The sequence below is a fragment of the Bufo bufo genome, chromosome 7 (genome assembly GCF_905171765.1).
Source record: "Bufo bufo chromosome 7, aBufBuf1.1, whole genome shotgun sequence".
Taxonomy (NCBI): Eukaryota; Metazoa; Chordata; class Amphibia; order Anura; family Bufonidae; genus Bufo; species Bufo bufo.
The window spans coordinates 19,753,807-19,781,751 of record NC_053395.1 but is presented as its reverse complement, the minus strand read 5'-3'; the positions used below and the strand labels follow the sequence as shown (position 1 = coordinate 19,781,751).

Sequence of the window (27,945 nt, the reverse complement as noted above, 5' to 3'; positions counted from 1 at the left end):
CTAGTTGGGGTCTATCTGTGAAGATAACACAAAGGATTCTGAGAAAGGTCAGGAATCAGCCCAGAACTACACAGGAAGACCTGGTCAATGACCTGAAGAGAGCCGGGACCACAGTCTCAAAGATTACCGTTAGTAACACACTATGCCATCATGGATTAAAATCTTGCAGGGCACGCAATGTCCCCCAGCTCACGCCAGCACATGTCCAGGCCCATTTTGAAGTTCACCAATGACCATCTGGATAATCCACAGGAGGCACGGGAGAAGGTCATGTGGTCAGATAGTATCAATTCCACTCGCCGTGTTTGGAGGAAGAAGAAGGATGACTACAACCCTAAGAACACCGTCCAAACCATAAAGCATGGAGGTAGAAACATCAGACTTTGGGGGTGCTTTTCTGCACAGGGGACAGGACGACTGCACCGTATTGAAGAGAGGATGGATGGGGCCATGTATCGCGAGATTTTGGCCAACAACCCATCTTCAAGAGCATTGAAGATGGGTCGTGGCTGGGTCTTCCAGCATGACAATGACCCGAAACACACAGCCAGGGCAACTAAGGTGCAGCTCTGTACGAAGCATTTTAAGGTCCTGGAGTGGCCTAGCCAGTGTCCAGACCTGAACCCAATCGAAAATCTTTGGACGGAGCTGAAACTCAATGTAGCTCAGCGACAGCCCTGAACCCTGAAAGATCTGGAGAAGATTTGTATGGAGGAGTGGACCAAAATCCCTGCTGCAGTGTGTGCAAACCTGGTCAAGAACTACAGGAAACGTCTGACCTTTGGAATTGCAAACAAAGGTTTCTGTACCAAATATAAAGTTCTGCTTCTCTATTGTATCAAATACTTATTTCATGAAATAAAATGCAAATTAATTATTTAAAAATCATACAATGTGATTTTCTGGATTTTTTACAGTATCTACAGTACATTATATGTGGGCAGAAATGAAGGTAAAACCCATATTAGACTGGTGGCTTTGCTTGTTACCCAGTGCTCCATCTTTCATAAAACTGTATCGAAGATCGGCCACACATTTTCCCTCATATCAGATTATTACAAGCAAAGGTGAACGTCATGCTCATTATATTGTAAAATGTGTATCCCAGAGGGTGAACACACTCCATGGAGGAGGCTACCGTCATGTCCCAAGCATCCACGAAGCCCACATTGATCCCTTGGAAGACCTCCCTAAGCACCAGATACTGGCAATAACCATGGAAGTCACCAAGTTTTTCTTGAGGAGTCGGAAATTTGCCTTCTCTGGTGTTTTCCGTCTTGATGATGACCTTGGTATCTGGGCTCCTTAGAAACAGTCGCTCCACGGCTCTGCGGATGTTGATCGCTCGTCTAATGTAGAGTTTTAATGGAAACTGTCTGAAGTGTTGTCCCATGGTAATTACAATGATGGTGTCCTTCCCCCCACCACGTTGGTCAATCTGACGACTTGTGTACATGTCCTCCTTGGAGTAGAAGAACGAGAAGCTCTCCAGGGGGAAGCCGTGCCTTTTGTAGGAAACATAAATGTCATTATCCATGTTGAAAGCCTCGAGTGTCTTCTCCCATGAACTCCATCCACCCTCATAACTGAAATATTTTACTACTAATGGAGAGGGGAAAAAAACAAAAGACAGTTGGAAATTAATTCGATTTTATGCTAATTTACTCATTACATTTCATAAATGTTCTTTTTTTTTTCTTTAGATGGAGTTTAGGAAGCACAGCTGAGGTCCAGGTGGACTAATGCAAAGATCTCTGGTGGGAAGGGGAAGTGAAGTGAAGAGGCTAAATGATAACGTCTGGTGGACTACAGCAGTGAAGGGATTCATGAAAACGTCATTAGTGGGCTAGGGCAGTAAAGTGTATAATAATAACATCCCTGGTCAGATATGGCAGTAATGTGGTTAAAAACATCCCTGGTGTGCTAGGGCAGTAAAGTGGTTAATAATAACATCCCTGGTGGGCTAGGGCAGTAAAGTGGATAATAATAAAATTTTTGGTGCTTTTCAAAGACATCCCCAACAAGTGACCCCCACTGGAAGTTCGTCTACTAATATCCGGAGATACACAAAGAAATTGGAGCGCTCCAAAGATAAAGACCCGGATTTTCAGCCATTCAAACTGGTCAATACAAGTATAAGTTCACCTCTCGCGATATTACACCCTGATCGTATAACCGGATCTGAGATTTGTGGATAACGATCGAGAGAGACCAGAGACGAACGAACCAGGTGGGACGCTAAACACTGAGAACCACGTGAATAAATACCGTGAGTAAAAATCAAAAGGATTGAATATTGGGACTGCAGGATAATCGACATTCACCTGTGAGTAACAACTTGGTGTCCGATTGGATACTTTATTGAATATTTATATCGGACAATTCCGAATATTTGAAAAGGTGCCTTGCATGGATTTTGCATGTTATATTGCATACAAGAAAGGAATGCCAATACTATTAGAAGGAATAGACTGACACTTTTGGCTTGCGATATTGTTGCACACTCAGGACGTATGGTCCCCTTCTTTTTGGACTTTTTTTGAGTTTTTATTGAAGTTTTAGATTTTAGGTATTTTTAGAGACTGATATTGTCTCCGCTGCAGCGTTTGTTATTTTAATATTGTATTGTGATGTTGTATTTTAATATATTTTGCCAATTAAATATTGTGTAATAACACTATTACTATTGCTCTATTTCCATGCGAGGGAGTGCCAGTCTCATACTACATAATATATACTTTTTATTACGCCTTTGTGGATTTGAGTGAATCAATTTGAGACTAGAGCACCCAATCCAGAATTGTAAGGGGAGTGAGCGGTTTGTCTATACTACTTTTTCCAAAGTGGTTAATAACATCCCTGCTGTGCTAGGGCAGTAAAGTGGATAATAATAACATCCCTGGTCAGATACGGCAGTAAAGTGGTTAATAACATCCCTGGTGGGCTAGGGCAGTGAAGTGGATAATAATAACATCCCTGTTAAGATGATAAAGTGGATAATAACATCCCTGGTGGGCTAGGGCAGTAAAGTGGTTAATAATAACATCCCTGGTGGGCTAGGGCAGTAAAATGGATAATAATAACATCCCTGGTAAGATAAGGCAGTAAAGTGGATAATAACATCCCTGGTGGGCTAGGGCAGTAAAGTGGTTAATAATAACATCCCTGGTGGGCTAGGGCAGTAAAGTGGTTAATAATAACACCCCTGTTAAGATGATAAAGTGGATAATAACATCCCTGGTGGGCTAGGGCAGTAAAGTGGTTAATAATAACATCCCTGGTGGGCTAGGGCAGTAAAGTGGTTAATAATAACATCCCTGGTAAGATAAGGCAATAAAATGGATAATAACATCCCTGGTGGGCTAGGGCAGTAAAGTGGTTAATAATAACATCCCTGGTGGGCTAGGGCAGTAAAGTGGATAATAATAACATCTCTGGTCAGATACGGCAGTAAAGTGGTTAATAACATCCCTGGTGGGCTAGGGCAGTGAAGTGGATAATAATAACATCCCTGGTAAGATAAGGCAATAAAGTGAATAATAACATCCCTGGTGGGCTAGGGCAGTAAAGTGGATAATAATAACATCCCTGGTCAGATACGGCAGTAAAGTGGTTAATAATAACATCAGTGGTAAGATAAGGCAATAAAGTGGATAATAACATCCCTGGTGGGCTAGGGCAGTAATATGGTTAATAATAACATCCCTGGTGGGCAAGGGCAGTAAAGTGGATAATAATAACATCCCTGGTAAGATAACACAATAAAGTGGATAATAACATCCCTGGTGGGCTAGGGCAGTAAAGTGGATAATAATAACATCCCTGGTAAGATAACACAATAAAGTGGATAATAACATCCCTGGTGGGCTAGGGCAGTAAAGTGGTTAATAATAACATCCCTGGTGGGCAAGGGCAGTAAAGTGGATAATAATGCCAGGAGGCCGTGGAGGATGAGGCTCATTTCCTGCTGTGGTGCCCCAAATACTCAGGGACACTCACTTCAGGAGACTGTCTGATCTCTGCCCAGACTTCACCTCCATGGAGGAAGAAGAGAGACTCTCCATACTGCTGGGGGAAGAGGAGAACACAGCGGCCACAGCAGCACAATATATTACTGCCTGCCATAGACTGAGAGCCCCTCCTGATGAAGCAATAAAGCGAAACGTGCGTCGAGGAGCACGCCAAACAGAACCTATCCACATCGACACACCACTCCATACAGGGTAAGAACTAAGAGACTTTGACTGGCCTGCGAGATAGATATGGTAGCAACTGGTGATACACCTCATTATCATTCCATGTCGGCCGCAGCACCCCAACACCATCTAGACCTGTAATATATTCATGCTATGCACTTTAAGCTTAGATAGCTGTGAGCACATCCAGAGCCAGCTGCGATAATTATATGCTGACCTGGGCGTCTTCACACAGCTCTCATATAGCAAGATTATTTATCAAATAGCAGCTATTTAGTGATGCCTATGAGGATAGGTTTTATGGCACTCTGTATGGTCTCTGCATTCATGTTTGTGTAAATGTCTTTTATGTCATTTAATAAAATAACAAATTATTTTAAGGATATTATAGAGTACCGCTTCTCTTTCAAGTTGAATCATACACTGAGAGGAGCCTGATATACCATGGACTCCTTTATCCCCCCCCCTAGACGTGTCCCCACCCCCCAAACCTACCCAATTATTTCCCACTTGCTTTGGCAATGCTAAAATGTATTTAGTCCTGCCAATAAAGCTTATTTGATTTGATTTGATAATAACATCCCTGGTAAGATAAGGCAATAAAGTGGATAATAACAACATCACTAGTAGAGTACTAAAGTGGTTAATGAAGGCCTAGAAATCATAGTAACTTACTCTTGATCCCCTCGGTCAAGTGCGTCATGTACTGACGTAACGTGGAATCTCCGATGAGGAAGAGGTTCTTCCCCTGCAGACATTTAAGGAAGTCGTCCCCCGACTTATAGACGGTCATGTCACAGTAAACGGGGCGCCAGGTATAATTGTAGAAGTATCCGCTGGGAAAGGGAGAGCTCATCCCCGGCTGACATTTTACATTGGAAGCGGCTGAATGATCTGAGCAAAAAATATAAAAAAATAAATGTCATTGCGGCACATTTCACATCACTGCAGAAACCTAGAAATTGTGGTCAATCTGTCTATCCAGTTCAGATACATCTGGTCGGATCACAGTTGTTATAAAAGTTTACTGTATCCCCCAAAACAGTCAAAAGAAAATCGATTTGAAAAAACTAGCTCTACAAGGAACAGTGGCTGGAAACTTTTTTATATAATAGGGAATCCAATATATCCCCAAGTATTGTGTAGTACATCAGAAACAGTAGATATATCAATATATCACAATAAAAATTATAACAATAATACAATAAAATAAAACCTAAGATCACCAGGATCACATTCATCTAAGGTTTTTGTAATTTGGTTGCAAAATTTTAACAATGTAGCAACTAAATAAGATAGAACCAGGCTAAAATGTAACTCACCACTTACTTTTACAAGGAGTAACCACTACAGGATTCAAACTTTGGGCCATTTCCACACCGACATTAGACCTTTCAAAAAAATTAAGACACCATTTATATAAATGATGTAAAATATAAATAAAACTACAAAATACCATATTTTATTGTATTATAAGTCAATGTTTTTTTTTTTGTTTAAAAAATAAATCTCTTTTGAGACTTTTGGTGACTCTGGGACTCCACAGGCAGGAAAGCAGTGGTCTCCAATCTTTGACTGTTCAACCTTTGCAACAATTGAGGAGCCACTGGTTGGAAATCATGGCTCTACGGGCCCATCTACATGGGCCAAAGCTCAGGCCTATACATTTTCATGAGAACTATTTCCAACCATTGCCTAGTCTAAACGGTGCTATTGATCAGCTGACAAATGCTCATGTGTGATCAGATCTTTTATGCAAACTGAATAGGAATGAATGATCGTACTAATGATCATTTGTTCCCCTGTGAGTTTGCATCAAAATGTCTAAAAGGTCCTTTCAATGAGAGATCAACTTGTTATATCATAGATCGACACTAATTTTGGACTGAAATTGGCTCTAGAGGGTCATGCTGCCCCTTCCTAATGGGAAGTACCAGTTGTGGCCTGGAAGTGTGTCAAAATAGGTCCGTCATTGATAAAAGGGTACTCTGGTTACATCTATCCACAGGGTAGGAAATAACTAAGATTGGTGGAGGTTCAACCAATGGGTGTGGCACTGATCACCAGAGTGGTGGCCCCTTACTCTACAAGGACCAGCCCCACACCTGTCAACGGGTTGTGTCTGGTATCGCAGCCTAGCTTCATTGAAGTGAATAGGACAGAGCTGCTATAAAACACAAAACCTGTGGGAAGGTGTGATGCTGTTTTTGGAAAAAAGTTGCAGTATTTTTCTGATCCAGGAAAACCCATTTAAGCTTTGTAGGCCACTCTGTATGCGTCAGAAATTGTTCTGGATGGGTTGGGTGAGTACCAGAACATGTACATTAAATGAACTCTATATAGTTGGGCCTAGTAAAAGCATCAGAAAGTGAGGAACTTGTAAGAAGAACCTCATTTCTAAATGATTGGGCTTGACTGCTTCACAACAGCTTACTGCATCTTGGAATGGGTACTCTATTGGGACAATTTAGTACTGCTCTGAAAGACACTACTTTAAGCTCATACCGTTCAAACAGTTTTCTCTCCTCTGGTGTAAGGTAGGACATCTCAATATTCACAGCTCTCATATTATTTAAACATTCACAAGGAAGGTTCTTGGGTCTAATACAGTAGAAGGCCTCTTCGTAGAGCTCATCTTTGTACTCACAAACCTCTTCAGTTGTGTTGAGCAGAAAGCCACAAGTAGAGATAGCTTCCTTGTCGAGGTATACATATTTTCCTTGGTAACCAAGAACCCCTTGACTGGCATGCCGTGATCTCCAGAGGGCTGCAATTCCTTCACTAGGATGCCACAGTCTAATAGAGACCTTGGTTTTATCATCAGCCCATTGTAATGGAAAGTGGATATGGTAGGAGCCATTGAGAAAGTCTTTCACACTGCCAGACACAGCAGCCCCAAGCTTTTTAGAAAAGAGTCGTGATCTTATGAAGTCTCCTCCATGGGTCTTCCTGTTACCCAGGTGATCGTACATATCGACCTGTACCACAAGGTCTTCTCCAACACAGTACTGTTCACTTTCATTGACTATGGACACCTTACTGTTGTTCACACTTGTACTTCTGTTGAAATAGGTGAACGTAACATTTGGAATATGTTTTTGGATTTTTTCAAAGATTTTATTTATTTCAGACTGAAGATCATATTTTCTCAGAGGCTCAAGCGTCGTTTCGTTCTTCTGGATGTTGACTTTAATTTCCCTCACAGAACCAACACAGTTTCCGATCAAGTATCTAAGGGAATCCTGCAAATATGAAAGAAGAAGTTTTGGACTCTACGTGACAAAAGTTGACAATGACAGCTAACCTGCATTATATATGCTTTGTGGACCTTCCACACTCTATGACTAAAAAAATAGAATGGAATTACATGGCCCAAAGCCCCTGGAGATGCCACCAAGTCTGGTGCAAATATCTCCTACTGTAGGACTGGCTTTGTGTCAAAGGCTACCAGTGCAGTCATTAAGCTCCTTTAGGCAGATATATACCTCCCACGTCTTGGCACCATTACATTTATGGACTGTAAGCCCCTATAGATGTTGCAAGACCCAGTGTTGATATTAGTAAGACCAACTTAGTGTCAAAAGTTTATGTGGACTGGAAGCCCTTAGTGATTTTACTGATTTTATGCAACGTGTTGATAGACATGGTTAAAGGGGTTGTCCGGGTTCAGAGCTGAACCCGGACAAACCTAAATTTTCACCCAGGCAGCCCCCCTGACTTGAGCATCGGAGCAGTTCATGCTCCGATGCTCTCCTTTGCGCTGAGCTAAATTGCGCAGGGCAAAGGCTCTTTTGTTTACAATAACACACTGCCCGGCGGAGGCTTCCGCCGGGTAATGTGTTTGGTGACGTCACCGGCTCTGATGGGCGGGCTTTAGCGCTGCCCTAGCCGTTTTACTGGCTAGAGCAGCGCTAAAGCCCGCCCATCAGTGCCGGTGATGTCACCGGGCTCCCTGAGCAGCCGAAAGAAGAGGCTTCAGTGCTCCTGCAAGGGACCCGGTACGTCACCGAGTCTAAGAAAAGTTCACTTCCGGCGAAGAATTTCCTATAAAAAAACGGAGCTTGAGAAACATGTGTAGTGGATCCAAAACAGAGATGACACGTGAATGGAATATTTGCATGTCTTCTGTGTTTTGTACCCACTCCTGCTTTTGGCTACCAAATCACGAGCCAATTCTGATGGGACCATACAGGCATTACAGCCGCTACACAGACAGGATCCGTTGTGCGTCTCATTTTTCCTTCCTTCTGACAGATCAGAAGAAAGGTCAAATAAATGATGATGTCAGCCAGGCCGAAAGCCAAAATAGTGGACCAGTCATAAAGTGGGGAGGGTGGGAACAGCATGAGAAGTCCACACAGTGGACCTATGACATAGTGGTGTGGTGGAAGCAGCATAAGGAGACCACAAAGTGGCCCAATGACAGAGTCTGGAGTTGGCACCGAGTGGCACAATGACAGAGTGTGGAGTTGGCAGCAGCAGCATCAGGATAAGGCCACCGAGTGGCACAACAACAGAGTATGGAGTTGGCAGCAGTATGAGGAGGCCAACGAGTGGCACAATGACAGAGTGTGGAGGTGGCGGCAGCAGCATCAGGATACCACAGAGTGGCAAGGTGACATAGTGTGGAGATGGCTTCAGCAGCATCAGGATACCACAGAGTGGCAAGGTGACATAGTGTGCAGATGGCAGCAGCATCAGGATACCACAGAGTGGCAAGGTGGCATAGTGTGGATAAGGCATCACCATCGGGATACCACAGAGTGGCAAGGTGACATAGTGTTGATAAGGCAGCAGCATCAGCATCAATATACCACAGCATGGCAAGGTGACACAGTGTGGAGAAGGCAGCAGCAGCTGCATCAGGAGACCACAAAGTGACCCGGTGACAGAGTGGGGAGGTGGGTGGCATTACCAGTACCTACTGACGAAGGTGGGTGAAAGAAGGAGTACCTGGCATCAGATGTGTGACATCAGGCGGGTGGCAGCATCAGAGTAGTAGCTGAGGCAGGTAGCCAGAAGAAACCAGTCTCTTTTTGTCAAAGTGTTGGTGTGGCACCATGGAGGATCTAGTCTGATGCATTTGGAATTGGTGGGTAGAAATCCTGGCTGATCCACACCTGATTCACCTTGACAAAGGTCAGTCTCTCCACATTTTGGGTGGACAGGCGAGTTCTTCTTGGGGTAAATATCCGCACTAAACACCCGCCCCCTCCGCACTAAACACCCGCTCTGATGCCACACTACTGGCCGGGCAGGACATCTTTTCCAGGGCAAACTCTGCTAGTTGCGGCCACAAATCCAGTTTTTCTGCCCAGTAGTCCAGCGGATCTTCAATGACGGCTGGCAGGGTGCTGTCCAAGTATGCCACCACCTGCTGGTTCAGGTTCTGCTCCAGGTCTAGATGCTGCTGCAGGTGAGTAGTTTCTTCACTAGGCGGGTGAAGAAAGCTACTCAACAGCGACTGTAGACTCAGCCTGCTGCTCATGGTGCTGGTAATGCTCCTGCCACCCCACCCCTCCCCAGCAGTCATGGCAGTGGAACGTGAGCGCAGAGGGCCCTCCCGGTCAGACGTGCGAGAGGATGGATGATGGTGGAGATAGGCAGCGGCCAACTGACTACATAGGATGTCTCTGTAGTAGTTCAGTTTGTCCTCCCTCTCGGTGGCTGTAAAAAAGGCCCCCATTCTGGACCGGTAGTGAGGGTCCAACAAGGTGAAGAGCCAGAAGTCATCCCATTGCCGAATGGTGACAATTCGGCTGTCACTACGCAAGCAAGTGAGCATGCATCGGGCCATTTGTGCAACTGACTCGGAGGGACTCCCTGCCTCCATCTCCACTGCATACTGCCACGGTGTGTCCGGGTCCTCTGTCTCGTCTTCCTCATCGCCCTGTAGCTCCTCTGGCTGCTCCTGCTTATCCTGTCCTGTCAACTGAGTAGAAAAACCACCCATTTCGCTTCACATTGCCTGTGCTCCAATGTCCTCCTCCTCTTCCAGTTCAGCCCCCACAGGGCTCATGGGGCCGTGAGATCTAGGCGCCACGTCTCCTGTGCTCTGACTAGCCATTGTTACCACCATCTGTTCCAGGACATGAAGCAGTAGAATGACGTCGTTCATCCCGTAGTCCTGGCGACTGACAAATAACGTGGCGTCCTCAAAGGGCCTGAGCAAACGGCAGGTGTCACGCATGAGCTGCCACTGGCTGACATCGAAGTTACACAGGGGAGTACTCCTATCTGCTTGGATCATCAAGAAATCGCTGATGGCCTTTCTCTGTTCGTATAGTCGGTCCAACATATGGAGGGTGGAATTCCAACGGGTGGAAACGTCGCATATCAGCCTATATTGGGGGCTGCTGTTCTGCCGCTGCAGCGCAAGGAGGGTGTGCTTAATGGTGTACGAGTGGCTGAAGTGCATGCAAAGTTTCCTGGCCATTTTTAGAATGTCTTGCAGATTGGTGGAAGATTTCAGGAACTGCTTGAGAACCAAATTGAACACATGTGCCATGCAGGGTGCATCGCTTAGCTTTCCTTGACGCAGTGCCGACACCATGTTCTTCCCGTTGTTGGTCACCATGGTTCCGATTTTAAGTTGTCGTGGAGAAAGCCATGATTCGATTTCTTGATGAATCACACAGACCAGTTCCTCGCAAGGCAAACCAGGTGCAGAACAGCGTGACCCAGCAGTGCCCTGTACATGTGGTATGCTGGAGAGGCACTGTGACTTGTCTCTGCAGTGGAGGCTAAGGACACGGTGGAGGATGAGGAGGCAGAGGCAGACATTGTCTCTGTCCCAACGGCGTGAGAACGTGGAGGCGGAAGTGACGTCACCTGGCTGCTGGTGTGACTGTGCAGGAACCACAATCAACCAGTGGGCCGTAAAGGACATGTATTGTCCCTGACCATAGTTACAGCTCCACACATCGGCGCTGCCGTGCACTTTCGCAGAGACCGACAGGCTCAAGGACTGGCCCACCTTCTGTTCTACATATTTGTGCAGGGCTGGTACTGCCTTTTTGGCAAAGAAATGACGGCTTGGGACTTTCCATCTCGGCTCAGCACAAGATATCAGTTCTTTGATATCAGTTCTTTGCAGAGTCCACCAGTTGGAAAGGGAGGGACTGCAGCACCAGCAACTTGGACAGGAGCACGTTCAGCTTCTGTGCCATAAGATGACCACACGCGTATTGCTGTCTCTTGGCAATCGCTTTGGTGATCGACTGCTGATGGAATGCATGACGAGGAGTAGGAGGAGAAGGAGCAGGAGCATCTGTACCAGCAGATGATGGGAGGGACAGACAGCTCCCTTCGGCTAAGGTGGTGGAGCCTTGACTGCCAGAAACTGTGTGTGTGCCAGTGGGTGATGCAGCGGTTGCTGCAGCAGGCTGGACCACCACATCGGAGCCACGGTTCTCCCAGGCCACTGTATGGCGACGCTGCATATGTTGACGCAGGGCCGTAGTGCCAACATTGGCACCCTGGCCACGCTTCAGTTTTTGCCCACAGATTCTACATATGGCCACGTTCACCTCCTCCGGCGGCTTCACAAAAAACTGCCACACCGCTGAGTAGGTGATTTTTCCCCCAACAGTCCGCACAGACTGACTGCTACTGCCGCTGCCTCCGTGAACCCCTACACAAATACTTCCCGGGCAGGTAGGGTGCTGAGAAGCAGGTGGTCTACCCCGCGCCTGTTTTGCTCCCGACCTTCCACTGCTGCCACCCTGCTGACTTCCGGCCACCCTATCGACTTGCTGGCTCCGCCGCTGCCTCACGGGCAAGCTGCCACCCTCTTCTCCTGATGATGATGAAGCCCCTTCTGCACCTGACTCCCAAGTGCGATCGGCTTCATCATCCTTGAGTACTGTCTGCACGTCACTGATGTCCTCCTCAACAGTCTCTGGGTCAGGAGCCTGACCGCTCGCAACACCACTTCCCACGCCACTCTCCTCAACACTACTTGCCCGCCTAGCGGATGTCTTCTCCACATCTTGGCTGGGCAGTAGCTGCTGACTGTCCTCTAGTAGCTCGTCCTCACTGTATAGTGGAGCTGAGCCCACAGAATATAATACTTCTCTGGCTGAGGGAACAGAAAAGGACAGAGGCAGGTTGAGGACAGGTGAGGGCACAGGGCCTGCTCCCAGGCCATGCCAACTAAAGGTTGTGTCTGACGAACCCACCGACTGTTGGCTGGGGGTGTCTGATGTCCCTTGGGATGAAGTGGATGACCGAGTTAACCAATCAAGAACCGCTGGGTTGCTGGTCAAGACACGACCAGTAGATGACACCGGAAGCTCAGGCCTCTCGCTGCGACTCCTGCTGCCATGACCCCTTACTCTGCTGCGACCTCTGCCTGCGCCAGAAACATTTAGGCCTCTGCCACTCCCCTGTGCAGGGCTGGCACTTCTCTGTCTGACACACTTTTAGTTGAATTTAATTAAACGCAAATTAAAACAACTCTAAAAGCAACGAATATATTTTTCTTGTTGTACTGAAATACGCCCCTATACGCTTTTTCTTTTTCCACAGATATAAGCCACTAACGGCTTTTCAACATAGCACTTGCACCTCAAGAACAAATAGCTGGAATGACAGAGCTGTATATTAGCTATTTGGATCGCAAAATAATCTTTCCCTGCACTTGTAAATCGCTTTCCTATCACTGTCCCTAGCGCCTTCTGACGTCTCTCCCTGCACTAAGATGCTGTGCAATGATTTCTCCCTATCCTTTCCCTGCACTTATAAATAGTTTTTTCAGTTTCTTTTATCACAATAAGGTTTTTCCAATCGCTGTCCCTAGCGCCTTCTTACGTCTGTCCCTGCACTCAGAACGCTGGAAAATGGAAGAATCTAAAATGGCTGCCGTATTTATAGGGCTGTGACATCACAGGGCTGGCTGGCTGCTGATTGGCTGCATGCATGCATGTCAATCTGGGTGATCCCGCCTTCGCAGAGTTCCTTGCCCCATGTCCTCAGTCCGCACACGTGTAGCCGCCATTTTAGGAAAAATTGCGATTTGTTACCACGAAGCGCGAGGAAATTCGCATTCGCTGCGAATTGAATTTTTCCTGAAATTCTAAACGAATTCCACTTTGTCAGCTTCGATTCGCTCATCTTTACATTGGACATTTAAAAAGAAAAAAATTATACTACCCTTCCCACCCCCATATATTTTCTGAAAATATACACCCGGCACATTGTCAAAATGCCACTCAGCACTTTATACACACAGACACCTTCATGCAACTTTGCATTGAAATGTATTTTTAAAATTTAATGTACCGTAATTATATTTTTTTTATTGTTTTGGGTGGTTACGTCCAGACAATTCTAAGAGGCAAATCATAGCAGCGACTTTCATCTTTTTGGAAGCCGGAGATGAAATGGGTCGGCAATTCTTGGTAATTGGTGCGTCAGTGTTTCTTCCAGGATAATTATAGTGATCGGAATGTAATTGGAATATGTAATATCCTAATAATAACCATATTCTTACCTGTGAGATCATGTAGGGCGGGAGGTATTTTAGGGTGTATTGTATTCCTTGATAATTTCTCTAGTAGGTTAAGGTTTATATTAGTCAGGAAAAACTGGAGTCATGTTAAATACAGAGCATTTCCTCGGGTCCTGGAGAAACATACAGTCCCTGTGGCCCCCAGCGGTATGCACTTCATGTGCCGCCATATGGTGACCCACTTTGCAAAGTATAGCTTGGGTACTGCCAAGCCTCCAAACCCCGTGAAGCTGAATAGTCGGAGACACACTATTCGCTAGGAATGTGCTGTCTGACAACCCAAAGGCTGCAGTTGTCAGGTGGTGTTTCTACGTAGCGACCAGTTGGTTGATACTTGAGCGGGGGTTGTCCAAGGTCGCGCCCTACCCTTTTATTTAGGATGAGAACCTTCTTCAGGCGTCATACACCATAGTAGAATAAGACGTTGAGGTTGTCAGATGTGAATTTGCCCCTTGATGGATGGAAAGTAAATGTCACGGAGCGTGCAGGAGGTCAATACGAAATGCAGCCGACCGTATTCTCCTTACCTGGAGCAAGCTTTTATGCCAGGACAGACTCAGCAGGAAGATGGCGGTTAATAACACTGCTATCCTGCTTTTATTCCTCACTAGAGCCATCAGGGAAAAGGTAACGTCGTCCCTGTGGGAGAAATCAGTAAAAGATTGGACCCTGTATAGTGAATACGTCATAGGCAGTGTTGATCACGAATATTAGAATTGCAAATTTTTATCGCGAATATCGGCACTTCGAGAATTCGCGAATATTTAGAATATAGTAATATATATTCGTAATTTTGAATATTCGAGATTTTTTTTATAATCAGTACACATGATCCCTCCCTGCTTCTAGCTTGCGGGCCAATGAGAAGGCTGCAGTATCTTTGACTTTAGGAGTAGTGTTGATTGCGAATTTTCGTAATGCAAATTTTTGTAGTGAGAATCAAAGAGATTCTCAGATCCGATGGTATATTCTAACCCCCAGGCGTTCCCATGGTGACGGGGATGCTTGTCGGGGAGGAGTATGCCAAAGTGGAACAACTGTACAGATAATAAAAAAAAAAGACGAATATTCTAAAAAACTAATATATTTGTTTTTTAGAATATTCGTAATATTCTAAAACAAGAATATATAGCAATATAGCGAATATTCGAAAAAAAGGGAATGTAGAACAATTTAGCTAATATAGTGCTATAATCTTTTTTTTTTTATATTCGCTATATTGCTATATATTAGTTTTTTAGAATATTCGCTATATTGCTATATATTCTTGTTTTAGAATATTACGAATATTCTAAAAAACTAATATATTTGTTTTTTTAGAATATTCGTCTTTTAAAAAAAAATCTGTACAGTTGTTCCACTTTGATATACTCCTCCCCCCGTCACCATAGGAACGGCTGGAGGTTAGAATATACCATCGGATCTGAGTTTTCACGATCTCATTGATTCTCACTGCAAAAATTGGCATTACGAAAATTCGCAATCAACACTACTCCTAACGAATATTCGAATTCGCGAATATTCTACGAATATTCTCCTAAATATTCGCGAAATATCGCAAATTCGAATATGACCCCTGCCGCTCATCACTAGTTATAGGGTGCGCAAACAGCAAAACTGTGAAAATATTAACACTATGCAGAACCAACAGTGCAAAAATAATACAGTCAACAAAGTGTCAAATAATACTACCATATAATGTCCCAAAAATGTTGCCATAGTTCTCAAATAATACCACCTAACATTAACTAAATAATACAGTGTTTAAATGATATCGCCATATACTGTCTAAACAGCACTGACATATAGTGCTCACATAATACCACCTTACAATGTCTAATTATACCACTATACGCTGTCTAAACAATACTACCATACAGATCCCAAATAATACAGTGTTCAAATTATATCTCCATATAGTATCTCAACAAGACCACCACACACTGACCAACAGCACCTAACAGTGTCTGAACAATACCGCCATAGAGTGTTGATACAATGGCACTATAAAGTATCCACATCATCACATGGTACAGTATGTCGGGTTTCATTTGCCATAGCATGCTGTTTCTTCTTCACCTTTATGATTTTCTCAGTGGTGCCCTGTGGTTTCCCTATGATTTCATGTATACCAGGGATGCCCAACCTGCGGCCCTCCAGCTGTTGAAAAAACGACAACTCCCATCATGCCTGGACAGCCTACAGGAATCAGGGCATGTTGGAAGCTGTCGTTCTGAAACAGCTGGAGAGCCGGATTTCGAAAAAATGAAATAAGTTATACCTGTAGGTGTCAAAAAAGGAAAAACCACTGAAAAATATAAAAAACAAACAAAAAATATTTTAAAAAAAGCCTGCATCAACAGACACGTGTTGTAACGCAGGATGAAAAAACTATAATAAAAATAATAAACACTATGCAGAGGCGCTGTGTCCTTAAAGGGGTATGGTCCCTCCAGTAGAGAACTCAGGATCTGAATGAGCGCAGGGAGGGGTCAGTAAAATATCACCGATTCTTTTATTGGGTGTAGCCGGACAACTTCATAAAAGTAAAAAAAAAAATCCTTTCACCCAATTGACACAATAACATAAAAACCCGGCATCGTTACAAGGAGCGGCTGATCTTACTGAGTGATCTCATGTTCATCTTCTAAAACACCAGCCACATAATATACAAATGAACATAAAATATGCAAAGATATAAAAGTAACATAGATAACACAACGATAACACAACACGGATAACACAACACGGATAACACAACGATAACACAACGATAACACAACGATAACACAACACGGATAACACAACTTCGCTATAAGGTCCTCATCATCAGCTACTGCACCATAATAAACTTGTACTGCTGTGCATTGCACATCTATTCACGCCCCTTCCCATAGTATGCTCAGATGACAGCAGTATATAATGGAAGGCAGAACAAAGCACCGACCTGATCCTCCAGCACCGCAGGATACTCTCACCGGGGAGCTGCACCTTTCCCGACAGGTAGATTTCTGGGTTTCTTGATGATACGATCCAGATTCTGTTTTCCTTGTAAAATTATACTGAATAATGTGAGGTGACTGTGAGAGCGGTGAGTGCCATCTGTTGTCCCCTGTTATCAGCCATGACCTGCGGAGGAGAGGCGGTGGGTGCGCAGAGCAGTCAGAACCGCACCTTCCTCTGGGCGACACATCATGCATTAATGAGACCACTTACCTCTAAGTCGTCCAGCGAGGAAACTCCTCCACCCCCTCCACTCCATAAGGGCTCATTCACACGGACGTGTACTGCCAATTGCCGTATAGCGACCGCGAATTCACCTCAATGGGTCCGCAAATCCGGAGATGCGGAATGATGCGGAACGGAAGCACGGAACAGAACACTACGGAGTGCCTCCTGGGGTTTCATTCCGTGCCTCCGCACCGCAAAAAGATAGAACTTGCTCAACCATGCGGCTGGGCCACGGTCGGTACCCGTGCATTGCGGACCGCAATTTGCGGTCGTGTGAACAAGCCCTAAAATTGATGCTCAGAATAAGAATTCTTTCAGACTGAAGTATGATCCATCAGATCCTGTAACGCGACTCACAGACAGGATCCTCTCCTCCGATAACTACTCCTGGTATAACCCCTTAGCCAGACTCGGACTGGCCCACAGGGGTACAGGTGAATCCCCGGTGGGCCCCTGCAGAAGTGGCGCATAACACAGTAGACTTACTGCACTACATACATATATTCAGTGTACAGCACCTCAACCAGCTTATGTTCATAGAAAAACCTTGATAGATTATTAAAGAAACTCCCCAGCTTATTATTATAGACACGATCAGAGCTGAGATGACTTCTAGTCATAGAGGAAAGCCACCAGTGTCCTCTTCTCCCCAGGACCTACCTCAAAGTTGCTGCAGGGACCCCCATATTCAATCATCTGGTAGCATTTTACTGCTGTGTGAGCAGATAATATGTGAATGTATCCGTACGGTGGGCCCCCAAAATACATTTTACTGGTAGGCCCTAGGCACCCCAGTCCGACACTGCCCCCAGCTGGTTCTGATCCATGTTCCCTACAAGGGGCGTTAGAGGGAGATTATCAAATCCCCCCTCCCAAAAAATGATAAAGAAGGACAAAGTCGGATTGAGTTAAATAAAAATAAAAATCTAAATGACTAACACTGCACCTCTAGAATGGTCTTAAAGGGGGGGTGTATACTTTTGCAATTTTATCTTTTTGTTCCAAATGCATAAACTAATAAAAAAAACAAAAAAAAAACAGGTGCTGTCATTAGGGGACGTGAACATACCATACGTCATCCTTGGTCTGGGGGTATTAAGATGGTGGGTCCCTATAATGCCCCCCAGAAAATGCCTGGATACCGCATACAGGTTATACTTACCCCGCTCCCCGGAACCCACGTTGGTCCTGATCCCCGCTTGGCCACCGCTGCTTCTCCCAGTAGCGCGGATCAAAAACATCTGGCGACACGGGGAAGTAGGGGACAGGCAATAGCAGGCCGCGACGGGGGCGAGCATCCCCAGTGTCACTCGTGCAGCGGCAGCCATGCAGGGAGCAGGAGCAATGCGGGAGTTAAGTATAACCTGTATGAGGTGCCCTGGCATTTTGGGGGGCATTATAGGGGTTGGATACCCCTTTTAACTTTTTTTATTCACTCAGATGCCTTGCTCGTGGCATCAGAGGGGTTAAAATGCAGGGACTGGAGTCATCTCCAATAACATCCTTTGCAGATGTATAAAACCGCCGGAACCCACCATGTCTGGAGCGCGCCCTGTCCACTCTCTTAGGACTTCTTCCCCATACCCAAAGGTGTAACCTGATTATTTTGGGCCCCAGTGCGAAATGTTTAATGGGGCCCCCACCTACTATAGTGTAGTAGTGTTTTTTTTTTTTTTACAGTATGCAGCAGAGGGGTCTTTGAGCCCCCCAGTCTCCTGGACCCAGTAGTGACTGCTCCTTCTGCACTCCCAATAGCTACACCCCTGCCCATTCATGTATGCTTGATGTCGGGAAGGTGTTAAAGGGGGTTTCCAAACTTTTTAAGAAATCTGTTTGGGTCAAAATAGAAAATGAAAAAAAAAAGCTCATGTTTTTCTAATCCTGGACAGCCCCTTTAAAAAATTGGCTTTACCCAATAAGAACCTGTAGGGTGCAGGTGATGATACAATGTATCTTGTCCACAGCTGCATTCAGCTGCAGGTCGTGCACTGCTTCCCTCTAGTGTTAGAAACTGGAATAGCCATTTCTGAAAGCTGCAAAATGGAAAATGAAGCAACTTTGTGGGGAAATTCACCCAAATAAACCTCCTGTCTATGGCAAGCACAGAGCAGCAATGCCACACACAACCTGAGGACAGGTGGGGCAATGTTTTTGGAAGAAACTTCTAACCCTGTACAACCCCTTTAATAGAGGCACTTCAGCTGTCAGTATGGAGGTGTAGCCATCGGTGGTGTTGGCAGTTGGACCTCCACCGGTCAGATATTGATAACCCACCCTGAGGACAGGTCATCAATATTTAAGTCTCAGACAACCCTTTTTAACTTCTGTCCTGCATTTTCCCCTCTTAGGGTCCATTTACACGTCCGCAAAATGGGTCCGGATTTTTAACGGGGCCGCAAAAGATGCGGACAGTACACAGTGTGCTTCCGCATCCGCACTTCCGTTTCGCATCCGCACTTCCGTTCCGCAAAGAAATAGAACATGTTCTATTCTTGTCCGAGAAGAGGCATTTTTATATTTAAGGTGCTGGCCATGTGCGGTCCGCAAAATGCGGAATGCACATGGCCGGTGTCCGTGTTTTGCGCATCCGCAATTTGCAGACCGCAAAACACTTGCGGACGTGTGAATGGACCCTTGCTGTGATAAGAACTGAACTGGATAGTAAAGGGCGAGAATACAACAGAAAAGTTCTGAGTGAGTTTCCTGCACTAGGCTGCAGTATGCACAGGAGACTCTAGATGGCAGTGTAATACATTTAATAATAGACCACACAAATATATTGTTCATATCTGTCAACTGACACAAAAAAACACAAACTCTCTATGTGTAGAGGAGATAAAATCTCCTAATTTTCTGGTCCTGTATTACACTGCAAAAATCCTCATGGAAAATCTGCAGGTAATATGCAGTCTGTGCACATAGCCGTGGATTTTTCTTATATACTATTTTGGATGATTGTCAGTAAAGTCGCACATTTACAGCTCCATCCCGTGAATCATCCTGAATGTGAATGAGGCACAGAGGGTCCAGGTAATGACCAGATTAGTGAATGCAATTGTAGAGAGAATGAGGGGGGGGGGGGGGGGGCTGGGGGGTAGACTGATAATGGACAATGATTGTACACATTATGGTGGTCAAGGGAAGTGAGGGGGTTAATTCCAGTATAACTGGTGGTCTAAGGTTGTGAATGGGTCTGCATTACCAATGGTCTAAGGTAGTGGGGCAATTAATTACAATATACCTGGTGGTCTGGGGTAGTGAAAGGGTTGGTCTAGAGAAGTGAAGGGGTTAATGCCAGTGTACCTGATGGTCTAGCTTACAGAAGGGACCGTAATGGGGTCCAAATCCACCCCTGCATTTCTACACTACCATACTGTCTTGCCCACATGACAGTATTTGGTCGCAGGACACTGGCCATTATTGTCTGGACTGGATACAATTGCGACAAACTCCCAGCTGTGAGAAGTATTAGGTCTGTAGAGGATTTCACCCTTTAAAAGAATGTTTTTATTCACTAACAGCAAGCAGAGAAATGGAACACTCAAGAGGAAGACTCGCCTGCTGCCTGGCTTTCAGGGTATTCCTAATTCAAAGTCCATCCAACTCTGTCCAGAAATGACCCGACCCCTTTTAATGCAAATATACACACGCCCCTCCCTTTCCAGCACCCAGTTCATGAGACAGAGTATCCTAAAATGCTCAAGTCAATAAACGGCTAAGTCTCCCTTAGCTGAACCCCTCCCCCTATACACAGACATTCGAGGATCCTTCTGAGAGAAAACAATAGGATCCATCAACAGCAGTTAAAAAGAAAACTAAAAGGAAGCTGGCCCCAGTGAGCAGACAAGCCCCTCGCCAGGTGACACACACGTCCTCATGGGAGCCCTTGACAGATCCTGATCTGCCTGGGATTGCCAAATTGACTATTTTTGTTTTCCTATTTTTTTTTATGTAAAAAAGGATAAAAGGTGTTTTTTTAGGGTTTCTTTTTATTTATTTTCCTAAAACCTTTTAACCTTTTAGAACATTTCTTGACTTTTTTTTTTTTTTTTTACAGGGAAACTTGGACCTCCGATCCCCTGGCCCCCAAAGCAACCCATAGAAAAAACCCCTCTGTGGGGGTTCTGATGGGGTGGCAGAGGGAACCTGATTCTTCTGTATCCCCAAAGGGTTAAATGGGTGGCCCTGGGGTTATCTGCGATCCAGGCCATTATAGCAGGGTGTCAGCTGTCCGTGAGAGAATAGAAGAACGATTGGAGCCTCTGTATCGGCGCAGGGATGCAGTAACAGGTGAGTATTGGTAAAAAAAAAAAAGATAATTTATTTCAGGTCAACACGTTTCAAGGGCGGAACGCCCCCTTCATAGGGACAATGATACAAATAACATCGACAATCAGTGATTTTTAAAATAATTTTTGGCTATGGCGGGGCACGGGGGCGCATAGTTCCCTGCTCCCCGATCGCCGCTATAGGCTTCAGGCCTAGTAGGCCTGAAGCCTATGCGGTAGTAAAATCCCGGTGCAGGCGCCTGTGCCCGGACGCAGCACACTGACGTGTGTGCGCAGTGCGCTTGTCTACCATCTACGAGTGAGCGCCGACTGGGACACAGGTAAGTATTAGCTTTTATTTTTTTTATTTTTTGTGTGCCAACTTTGGGGGACATTACGGGGGGGACAGGAGAATATTACTGAAGGGATAGTGGGGTGCAAACTACTACGTGGGGGCAAATTACTAGTGTGGGGGAAATTAATACTGTGGGGGCAGTGTGGGGGAAAATTACTACCGTGGGGGAAATTAATACTGTGGGGGTAGTGTGGGGGACAATTAATACTGTAGGGGCAGTGTGGGGGAAAATTACTACCGTGGGAGGAATTAATACTGTGGGGGCAAACTACTATATGGGGTTAGTGTGGGGGATGTTGCTATTGGGTAGGAACTATAGGGGCATTTCTATTACAAGGACATATTAGGGGACATTATTTTTCAGGGACACTATACAGGCATTATTACCTGGAGCACAATATAGGGTGTTATTATTACTGGGGGCACTCTAGGGGACATTATAATTGCTGTAGACACTATAGGGACATTTGGGGGTAATTTATCAAACTGGTGTAATGTAGAACTGGCTTAGTTTCCCATAGCAACCAGATTCCACTTTAAATTTTAGACAGCTCCTTTTGAAAATGAAAGGGGTGGAATCTGATTGGTTGCTGTGGGCACCTAAGCCAGTTGTACTTTACACCAGTTTGATAAATGACCCCAATTATGAGAAATCTAACGTGTCTGTGTAACAAACTCTGCAGAGACGAGATGCGGCTGAAAGAATTAGTCATGGCGGTCTGGGTCAAACGTAGGAGAAGAGGAAAGAGAAGGTCTACATGACAGGAGATGTCCCTGGCAGTAAGAGGTGTGTGGTGCTGTATTCCCCTATATGTAGAGCTGGCTCTCTACTGTGACCTGCGTCTCATCTTCTCCTCCAAGTCTTTTTTTATTATAATTTACCGTATTTTTCGCTTTATAAGACGCACCCCCCCCCCACCAAAATGGGGGGAAGAAGTCAATGCGTCTTATAAAGTGAACGTGCCCAGAAATATGGCCGCCATATTGCAGGCTATTATCTAGAGACGCACCTCCAGTGTTAATAATGTGAAGTGGCGCCCTCTAGTAGGAAGTGTGGGGCGGGCGGCGGTCATTGAAGCTAAATGCCACCAGCACGTATGTTTAATAGGACGTGTGAGCGCTCAGTCTGCTGTTGCTTAGCAGCACTGACGCTGTGCTGTCCTCCGCACCACACCTCCCTCCCCTACTGTGACGCGCTCCGGCACTGCTGCCCTGTATGGTGAGCTGATTGGTGGTGAGCACGGCGGGAGCTGCCGCCTCCACCAATCAGTTTAGTCAGTTGCCCGACTGCTCGCCAGTACTGAACCTCCGGCCCCCCGAGTCAGCACTGCTTTCCCCTGGGACTACTGGGCTGTCTCTACCTGAGACTTGGTGAGTGACAGCCTGGATATAAAGAAGGGGGGGGGGTCAAGGGCCTACCTGGACAAATATGTATTACACATGGCTATAACTTCTCCTCATCTATAGGAATACACCCATGTACTGCAGTACATGGGTGCACTCTTTAGGATGAGGGGGGTTATAGTCACATTTAATATAAACACTGTCCGGGAGCTGCACTATTATTGGCCTAAGGGTTTGCATTAAATGTGACTATAACCCCCTCATTCATAGGAATACTGCACATGGGTGAATTTCTATGGATGAGGGAGGTTATAGTCACATTTAATTAGGGGCGTTGATAGGTTAAGACATTCGAGGCCTGGGCCCCTGATGTTTTGTCCCAGGCCCCGAATGTCCTGCTTGCCTGCTAGATACAACTGTATTGCCATCCACAGGACAGCAATATAATTACATCTAATGTGGTGGAAGATCTGAAGGACCTGTGGTGACATCACAGATCATGTGACCAGCAAAACAGGCAGTGGTTGAGAAGGACCTGCGATGATGTCACCATCATGTGACCAGTGCAGGAGAGGACGGCAGTGAAGAAGAGAAGACCTGGGGGAAGAGGCTAAGGTGATGTCTGCTACATGAGGAGAGGTAAGTGAAGGCAGAGGAAAAACGGCCGCGGCGGGCTAGGCCGCCGGCGCGCCTGATTGAGGAGGACACCCCCAGAGTCCAGCGCCGAGTTAGGAGCCCCTCTAGGGACCCTCCGGGCCGTGGGGGACATGCTCAACCCCTCCCTAAGTCCTCACAGCTCGGGAGGAATCCGCATACACGGCGGGACTCAGTGAAGGGAGGGGGGCGGCCCCCTTCATCGCGTGCGGCTGCAGACGGCGGGAATACAGGACCAGGTACTGCAGGCTCCCCTCTTGGGCCTGGGGGGTGGCCTGCTCGACGTGGGAGAGCAAGTGGTGCGAGGGGCTGCGGGGCTGTGCACCGGGAGGCGGAGTGGGTGCACAGGCCCCTTATAGATGACGGACAGCCGGCGGCTGGTCTTATTGAGGAGTCGGGTGAGCAGATGGCAGGGGCTGAACAAGACGCGACCAGCCCTGAGAGTGCTGGGTCGCCAGGCTACAGTGGAGGATTACCAGAAGTGGGGTGATGGGGGCTGGTAGACAGGGGCAGCCTTTTCGTGCTGAGCAGGGGGGGGGATGGGGGGGAGGGGGTGGTGGGCAGTCGGGTTTTGCCACTGCCTCGGCCAAGGGCTTGTGCTTTTTGTTCAATGAGGGGAGTTGCAAGTTCGGTCAAAAATGTAAGTTTAAGCACGAGTGTTCGGGGTGTGGGGGGAGCCACAAGGCCAGCCGGTGTTTCCGGGGGCATAGGCCGAGGGGGGGGAGAGACGGTTGGAAAAGGGGCGGACTTCGGTCAGGGTGGACGTGATGGGGCCGTATTTAAGTAGGTACCCGGATAGGGTGGGGGCGGAGCTGTTACGGATGGGGTTTGAGGAGGGGTTTGTGATTCCGTCTTGTCGTGAGGATGTTGGGGGGGAAGAGGTAAGAATTTAAGGTCGGCTTTGATGCACCCGGAAGTGGTGTCTCAGAAGCTAGCTAAGGAGGTGAGTTTAGGGAGAATGTACGGGCCGTTTGTGGAGTCACCTTTGGGGAACTTGGTGGTTTCTCCGTTGGGGGTGGTTCCAAAGAAGGAGCCGAATGCTTTTCGGCTGATTCACCATTTATCTTTCCCAAAGGGGTCATCGGTGAATGATGGGATTGATCCGGAATTGTGTTCGGTTGTTTACACCTCTTTTGATACGGCGGTTAATTGGGTTAGGAAGTTGGGGCCGGGTGCGATGTTGGCAAAGGCGGACATTGAGGCTGCGTTTCGTCTGTTGCCGGTTCATCCAGATAGTTTGCGCTTGTTGGGATGTTTTTGGGAGGGGGGGTATTATGTGGACGGGTGTTTGCCGATGGGGTGTTCGATCTCTTGTGCTTATTTTGAGAAGTTTAGCTCCTTCTTAGAATGGGTGGTGAAGGAGGTGGCAGGGTGTCAGTCGCTCATTCATTATCTGGATGACTTCCTTTGTTTGGGGCCGGCTGGTTCCGGGGTGTGTGGGTTGCTGTTGGCTTCGTTGCAGTCGGTGTTCAGAAGGTTCGGGGTGCCGTTGTTGGCTGAGAAGACGGTCGGCCCCACTACTGAGTTATGTTTTTTGGGCATAGTGCTGGATACGGTTCGGATGGAATGTAGGTTACCTGAGGACAAATTGATTGATGTGCGGTCTGCGGTGCGGTCGGCGAGGGGGGGGGGGGCGAAGATTCGTTTGAGGGAGTTGCAATCCTTATTAGGGAAGTTGAATTTTGCTTGTAGGATTATTCCGATGGGCAGAATATTTTGTAGGAGGTTGGCGGCGGCAACGGCAGGTGTGGTGTCGGACCACCATTTTATTCGGCTTGGAAAATAATTGAGGAGGGATCTGGAGGTTTGGGACAGTTTTTTGGAGCAATTTAATGGCAGGGCGTTGGTCATGGGGGAGGCGGTGGAGAGTTTTGACTTGTTTTCGGATGCCGCTGGGGGGGTGGGTTTTGGTGTGTATTGCGAGGGTCAGTGGTGTGCGGGTGAATGGCCGGTGAGTTGGTTTGAGAGGGGTTGGGTTAGGAATGTGGCGTTGCTTGGATTGTTCCCGATAGTGCTGGTGGTGGTGCTATGGGGGGGCAAGTTCAAAGATAGTAAAGTGAAGTGGCATTGCGATAACTTGGGGGTTGTACAGGCAGTTAATAGTCTTACGGCATCTTCGCCTCCTGTGGTTAGGTTATTGCAGCACTTGGTGCTGATGTGTTTGCCTCTGAACACGAGAGTTGTGGCGGTACAGGTGTTCATAACGGGGTGGCTGACTCTCTTTCTCGTTTTCAGTGGGAGCGTTTTCGTCAGCTGGCTCCAGAGGCAGAGGAGGAGGGATTGGACTGCCCGGTGTGGCTCTGGGAACTATTGGAGGTACCATAGCGGATTTGTTTAGGAGGTCTTTGAGTGAAGGTACTTGGTCTGACTATGGTAAGGCGTGGCGTTCTTGGGAGCAGTGGTATGTGAGTTTTGGGGTTGGGGTTAATGGGGGGGAGATCCCATTGGTGTTGTTTTTGGGGCACATGGTGGAGGAGGGTTGGTCGGTGGCAAGGGTTAACCGGTGCTTTGCAGGTTTGGTTTTTGGTTTTAGATTGAGGGGCCTTCCGGATGTTACCAAATCTTTTTTGGCAAGGCAGGTGTTGAAGGGTTTTCGACGTGGGGGCCGGGCAGCGGACGGTCGTAGGCCGGTGTCCTTTGAGTTGCTGTTGAGAGTGGGGGTTTGTGTGGAGTCGGTTTGTAGCTCGGTGAGTGAGGTCCGTTTGTTTAGGCTCGCATTCGCGTTGGCCTTTTTCAGAGCTTTCCGGCTGGGGGAACTGGTGAGTAAGAGTACGGTTTGTGGGGGCGGTTTGGGGAGCGATGATGTAGATTTGTACGAGGATAGGGTGGTTGTACGGATTAGGGTATCTAAGACGGACAGGGAGGGAAGGGGCCGTTATGTGTCTCTGTATACAGTGGCAGGGTGCTTGGTCTGTCCAGTTAATTGTTTAAGAGAGTATAGGGCGGAGGGAGGTTGGGTGGGGGAGGGTCCGTTGTTGAGGCATCAGGATGGTTCGTTTTTGTCAAGATTCCAGTTTGTGGCCGTATTCAAGAAGTGTATGACGGAATTGGGAATGGACTCTAGGGGCTTTACGGGTCATTCCTTTCGTATTGGGGCGACGACGGAGGCTGCGAGATTGGGGTTGGGGGACGAGGTGATTAAGAAGATTGGGCGGTGGGAGTCGGCCCGTTTTAAGTCGTATGTGCGTTTGGGGGACTTGTGAGTGGGGGTTGGTGGGCGCAGTGTGTTTTTTGTTGGTGTCTTTATTCTTGTTTTTCTTGTTGCAGGTGGTGAGGCGGCGTTAGTCTGGATCCTGGGACATTCGTTAGTTTTTTGGGGTGCTTTGCGGGCGGATGTGAGGCCCAACGGTCGGCAGTTGGGGATAGGCCGGGATGAGGCGGTGGTGAGATGGATTGGACGCAGAGGGATGTTGTGGGGGAGTGTGATGGGTGAGGTTCATAGGCATGCGAGATTGGATGGGGCCCCGGATATTCTGGTGCTGCATGTGGGAGGAAATGACCTGGGGGTGAGGTCCTGTAGGGATTTGATCAAGGATATCAAGTTTGACTTGTTGCGCTTGTGGCCTTTGTTTCCTGGGATGATCACGGTTTGGTCGGACATGGTGTATAGGCAGTCGTGGCGTGAGGCCAGGTCGTTTGAGAGGGTGGATAAGACAAGGGTGAAGGTGAACAGGGCTGTGGGGAAGTTTGCGGCCAGGAATGGGGCGGTGGTGGTTCGGCATGTGGAGTTGGAGGCGGGTACGGGAGGATTTTGGAGGCCTGATGGTTTTCATTTGAACGCGGTGGGGATCGATTTGTGGTCTTTGGGCCTGCAGGGAGGCATTGAGAGGGCGCTTTGCATGTGGAGCAACGCGCGGGCTTGAGGGAGGAGTCAAGCCGCTCGTTGTTGGCGGGGGAAGGTCATAGAAGCTGGTGGTCTTGGATGGTCTGGAAAAATGGGAGGGCCCCCAGGAGGGGGGGCTGGACTCTCATAGTTGAGGCATTTTTGGTTCGTTCAGAGAGGCGTCCATCAGTTGGTGTCTCCGAGCTGGAGTTTTGCGGCTGGAGGCAAGATGGAAGTGCCGGGTTGGCGTGGTTATACATATATGTTAGAAATTTGGGGCTTCTATGACCTCCCTCGTCAGGGGGTGTGGCAAAAGTTATATATATATATTTATATATATATTTATATATGTTATGTATTTATTTATTAATAAACGGCTGCTGTGGCCGATTTAATCCAACCCTGACTGAGTGTATTAATTTAAGGGGCGTGAGAGGGTTGGGGGAAAAAGGGGGGGAGTTTATATGTGGGGTAAGTAGGCCCCGGGTAATGCACAATAACCCTTTCATGACCTGGTGAATTGTAGACAACCTAATTGATACAATTCACATCTGAGTCCGACT

The 27,945-nt window shown here is 46.9% G+C and overlaps 1 protein-coding gene across 1 annotated transcript; it reads right to left on the bottom strand.

Annotated features, from left to right (window-relative positions):
* LOC121008715 (NXPE family member 4-like) lies at nt 1–27,160 on the bottom strand. Its single transcript, XM_040441410.1, has 7 exons — nt 27,060–27,160; nt 26,117–26,315; nt 6,702–7,438; nt 5,526–5,587; nt 4,872–5,090; nt 1,139–1,602; nt 1–15 (listed from the first exon to the last, which is right to left on the bottom strand). The coding sequence occupies exons 1-7, from the start codon at nt 27,158–27,160 to the stop codon at nt 1–3; spliced, it is 1,797 nt and encodes a 598-aa protein (XP_040297344.1).
* Between the last annotated feature and the right edge of the window lie 785 nt (nt 27,161–27,945).